Source organism: Culicoides brevitarsis, chromosome 1 (genome assembly GCF_036172545.1).
Source record: "Culicoides brevitarsis isolate CSIRO-B50_1 chromosome 1, AGI_CSIRO_Cbre_v1, whole genome shotgun sequence".
Lineage (NCBI taxonomy): Eukaryota > Metazoa > Arthropoda > Insecta > Diptera > Ceratopogonidae > Culicoides > Culicoides brevitarsis.
This window is the reverse complement of record NC_087085.1, coordinates 4,201,468-4,207,094: the sequence shown is the minus strand read 5'-3', so window position 1 is coordinate 4,207,094 and position 5,627 is coordinate 4,201,468. Positions and strand designations below refer to the sequence as shown.

The following is a 5,627-nucleotide window of genomic DNA, read 5'->3' as shown; positions in this document are numbered from 1 at the left end:
GCTTTTAATTTATTTTTCGTACACCAATTTAAATTTTAATTTTCACCTACATCATCATCACAAGTACTCCAAACAACAAAACCCATCAACAACAAGTATATAATTGAAAACAGTACTTGAACTCACACAAAAATAAAAAAAATAATCAGAGTGAATTTCCGAGTTAAATAATAATGGAACAAAATAACTGTAACTGAAGTAAAAAAAAATAATAATAAAAGCAAAGAGAAATGATAAATATTAAGTGTCTCAAAACAAAAATTACTTGATGATATAATTTATCACATGAAAAAATAAATAGCCACTGCTTTATAAATAAAAATATAAAAGGAAAAAAAGAAACAAAAAGATAAAAATAAAATAAGAAAAAGTGAAAAGTCATTCTCTGTGAATAAAGTTGACAACCCCCATCGTAGTCGTACATATATTTAGTCAAAAAAACAAAAAAAAAGCAACAAAGTGTAGTTTGAGTAAAAATCAACAATAAACTACATCATCATCGTTATTATCATCTTGTCGCAGCAGCAAGCAAGGAAAAAGCATTAAACACACACCGCATAAAAAATGTTTATCACACAACATCGTCAACAAAGCAGAACAAAAATGATTGTCGTCGTTTTTCTCACAATAGTGAGCTGGCTATGCGATGTCAGCATCACAGCTGATCCATTACATGAAGCAGCAAAATTTGCCTTAAACACCGCTGACATGTCACAAGTGCGATATGACGCGCCCGATGATTGTCAGTTTTCCGTGGCACCCAATCAAGATATCTCGCTGTTGTGCAACCTGCGAACAGTTAACAGCGAATATGATACCACAAATTTCTCCGTCGTTCCTGCCGATCACACAGTGTCGCTGGGCATTGTGTGCGACGACACACTCATGGCGAAGAGCAAACTACTGCCAAAGTCATTTTCGCACTTAATGTTGCTCAAAGAGCTCTCCATAGACTTTTGTAAAATTGACAAGTTCAATGAATTAGTGCTTTATGGATTGTACGACTTGCGAAACCTTACGGTGCGAACGCATAACATAAATTGGCCCGCATTCAATTTAGAAATTGATGCAAAAGCATTTGTAAATACAACAAACTTAGAACGATTAGATTTAAGTATGAACAATATATGGTCATTGCCAGAAAGTCTCTTTTGTCCATTACATGGATTGCGATTTTTGAATATTAGCGGAAATCGATTGCAAGACATAAATGACTTTGGATTCAGAGAAAAGCAACATCATGCCGGCAATACAACGACGACGCAACAACACACATCAAAAGCAAACAACAAACGAACAAATTGCGTTATTGACTTGGAAATTCTCGACGTGTCGCATAACCATTTTGTTCTCTTACCCGCAAACTCCTTCGGCACACTCAAACGCTTAAAGTTCCTGAAAGTAGACAACAACGAGCTTTCCATGGTTGCCGATAAAGCTCTCGAAGGACTGAGAAACCTGAAAATGGTCGACTTGAGTAGTAATAAAATTGTTGCGCTGCCTTCCGAATTATTCCGTGATCAACAACAACGCATCGAGGAAATTTATTTGCAAAATAATTCAATCAGTGTGCTGTCTCCCGATTTGTTTTCCAATTTAACGCAATTACAAGTGCTGGATTTGTCGACAAATCAATTAACATCGGCGTGGATTAACAAAAACACGTTTAAAGGATTAATTAGATTAGTTTTGTTGGATTTGTCCTACAATAAAATCACGAAATTGGATCCGGAAATCTTCAAAGACTTGAATATATTACAAGTGCTGAATCTCCGTTCGAATCAATTGGATAACTTGGCTGCCGATACATTTGCCCAATTGACAAATTTGTACAAGTTGTATTTGTCGCACAACCGTATCAAGTATCTCGATGCATACAGTTTAAATCAATTATCTGTGTTATCGGAACTTGCGATAGACAACAATCTCTTAACCGGCGTGCATCCACAAGCGTTTCGCAATTGCAGTGCATTAGAGAAATTACATTTGAATGGAAATGAATTGACAAAAGTGCCATTAGCGTTAACGGATATGCGCTTCTTGCAAGAAGTCGATTTGGGAGAGAATCGCATCACAATTTTAGAAGAGCCCGGATTTCGTGGCATGCATAACTTAAAAGGCTTGCGTTTAATTAGCAATCGTATTGAGAATATCACACGCAAAGCATTTCTCGATTTGCCGAGCTTGCAAATTTTGAATCTTGCACGTAATCGAATTCAGTACGTTGAAGAGGGAACGTTTGACATGAAGCCATATTTGCAAGCAATTCGACTGGATGATAATGCATTGTCGAATGTCGACGGACTTTTCGTGAATGTCCCGAATTTGACATGGTTGAATGTGTCTGATAATGAAATTTCATCGTTTGATTATTCACAAATTCCCGGTGAGCTGCAATGGCTGGATTTGCATAAAAACGAATTAAGTGAACTGACAAATATTCATGGTTTGGATAATCAATTGAATTTGAGAACGCTCGATGCGAGTTTCAACAAAATCACTCGAGTGACACCAAATTCATTCCCAAATAGTATCGAATTACTGTTTTTAAACGACAATCTAATCACGAAAATTGAGCCGCACTCCTTCATGCATAAGATGAATTTAATTCGCGTTGACTTGTATGCAAATCGAATTACGAGTTTGGATGAAAAGGCGCTCAGGTTGTCACAAGTACCTGACACGCATTTGCTACCGGAATTTTACATCGGAGGCAATCCGTTTGTGTGCGATTGCAATATCGAATGGCTCAAAAATATAAATCAAGCAACGACACGTACTTATCCCCGCATAATGGACATTGACAAGATCTATTGCAAACTATTGTATAACCGCAATCGTTCGTATATCCAGTTGATAGATGCCCAACCGAGCAACTTTTTGTGTGCCTATAAAACGCATTGTTTTACACTTTGTCAGTGCTGTGAATTTGATGCTTGCGATTGTAAAATGACTTGTCCCAATAATTGCACCTGTTTCCATGATCAAAGTTGGTCCACAAACATTGTCGAATGCTCGTCAGCTGGCTACAACCAAGTGCCGGCGAAAATTCCCATGGATACGACAGAAGTCTACATCGACGGCAACAATTTGATTGAATTGTCGGGACACAGTTTTATCGGAAGGAAAAATCTACGAGTACTCTATGCAAACAATTCCAACATTCACACAATCTACAACACAACGTTCTATGGCCTGAAGAAATTATCGATTTTACATTTGGAAGATAATCAAATACAACAATTGTATGGCACAGAAATTATGCATTTGGAAAGTCTGCAGCAACTCTATTTGCAAAATAACAAAATTTCGTTCATCGAAGATATGGCGTTCAGCGGCTTGAAAAAACTCGAAGTTTTGCAACTCGATGGCAACAAACTCATCAATTTCGAAGTATGGCAATTGACTGCAAATCCCTATTTGGTCGAAATAACACTCTCGAACAACTTGTGGACATGCGAATGTGAGTTCCTGAAGAATTTCAAGATATATTTGTCATCGAATATCGAACGCATTCCCGACGAGAACAAAATTGCTTGCGTGCACAATAATCTCACCAATATGCTGAAAGAGAAGAATAGCACAAAATGCATGTTCCGTGAGGGAATGTCATCTATCGTACGTACGCAAGAGATTGAAGACCTGTTACCATTGTTATTGGCAGCAACATGCGCTTTTGTCGGATTTTTCGGCTTGGTTGTCGGTGCCTTCTGCTATCGCAAAGAACTGAAATTATGGGCACACAGTAATTGCTTTATTAATTTCTGCTACAAATCGGGCAGCTTCATTAATGAGTTTGACAAAGATCGTACCTTCGATTCGTACATTTTGTACTCGTTGCAAGACGAGGCATTTGTGAATCAAACAATGGCACACACGTTGGAGCAAAACTATGGCTATCGAAATTTCCTGCATTACCGAGACATCAATGTAAATAGATACATCGCCGATAGTATCGTCGAAGCTGTTGACAGTTCGAAACGCGCGATACTTGTGCTATCGAAAAATTTCCTATACAACGAATGGACCCGCTTCGAGTTCAAGGGTGCTGTGCACGAAATTCTCAAACGACGCAGAAAATTAATTATCGTATTGTATGGCGACATACCGCAGCGTGATTTAGACGCTGACATCCGTTTATATTTGCGCACAAACACCTGTATCGAATGGGACGACAAAAAGTTTTGGCAAAAGTTGAAGCTTGCCATGCCGAGTCAACGCAAAAGTAATTGTCTAACCACTCGTTCGGGCGTAAATATTTATGCAACGGCACACGACTACAATACAGCGGCGCGTCGTGGCATGATTGTACCCACACAAAATGGTCCTATCCGATTAGATTGTAACAATTACGCTACAATTAACAATTACTCCTCTCGAGACTGTGATAATTATGAGTCGGCAGCGACAATTGCTGCAACTGGTAATAATAAATTTAACACAACTGGTGCGCGAGGCAATTATTTGCCGAATAGCGCGGGCGCCACTGAATTCAACATCATCAAATCGGAGCGACATCAACACGAGTATGCCGTACCGAGTTTACTCGATCCTGCTGCGGCAGCTGCACGCGAAAGTGTTTATGGCGGAAGCAATAGCGGCAACAATAACGCCCGTTCTGCCCATCTTCCCAATGGCGAAGAACACTTTGAATGGTCAAGTTCGTCGACGTCACACGCCTCAAGTGATTGTTCGCATTCACTTGCTTCGAGTCACGGCTATCCTCCAATGAGTACGGGCAGCAATTCCGGTAAGAGCTTACCAATCGATCGGAATACTCTCAATGCCGGCGGCATGAAAAAAGACTTGATCAACAATTGTGTAAATAACAAGAACAATTTCGGCACTAACTACAACACAAATAACGCGCATCATCACACGAGCAGCAAGAAAAAGTCAAATAACAATAGCTACTTGAACAGTGATAAAACTAACACGATGACGCAACAGCAGCAACAACTACCAGTTGGCGATCCAAACTACAACTCCCAATTAATGTGGGCGTAAATGCATCCAGGTTAGTTAATTAAATTTTAAATGTTAACTAAAAACATGTTAGATACGAACAAGAATTCCTGTAAAAATTAAAACAAGTTATAAATGTACAAAATAAATAAAAAAGAAAATTAGAAATTAAACAAAAAAAATAACTTATTGTAAATAGCTTAGAAAATAAAATTAGGAAGTTAAATAAAAACAAATGAATTTACTTAAAAATAAAAAAGAAACATTTTTTTAATTATTCCACAAAAAAACAAACAACACACAAAAAATAAGACAATGGCTTAACATATCACATGACCTTTTTTCAATAGTAGGCAACATAATTCGCATGGGTAATTATTTGTCATTATTGTCTTAAAACCGTCGACAAACAAATAACATGAGAAAAGTGAAATTTAAATACCAAAAAATAAATGTGCTGTTTAGACAATTTAAAATGAATTAAACTCGCTTTGCTGACTTGACAAGAAAAATGTGACTTGGTTCAATCTTTATTTATTTGACACCCGAATGACATCGAAAATTATTGCAAACCTTGTGAATTAGAACGTAACGTAAGTACAATTTTCCCTGAACAATAGGCTCAAGTTAACATACATCACTCTCATGTTAAATTAATCTTT

General features: G+C 37.6%; 1 protein-coding gene across 1 annotated transcript; it reads left to right on the top strand.

Annotated features, from left to right (window-relative positions):
• The first annotated feature begins 249 nt into the window (after nucleotides 1-249).
• LOC134828203 (toll-like receptor 6) lies at nucleotides 250-5,036 on the top strand. Its single transcript, XM_063841225.1, has one exon. It carries the CDS (start codon nucleotides 565-567, stop codon nucleotides 5,005-5,007), a length of 4,443 nt encoding a protein of 1,480 aa, XP_063697295.1. The 5' UTR covers nucleotides 250-564; the 3' UTR covers nucleotides 5,008-5,036.
• Nucleotides 5,037-5,627: the final 591 nt, after the last annotated feature.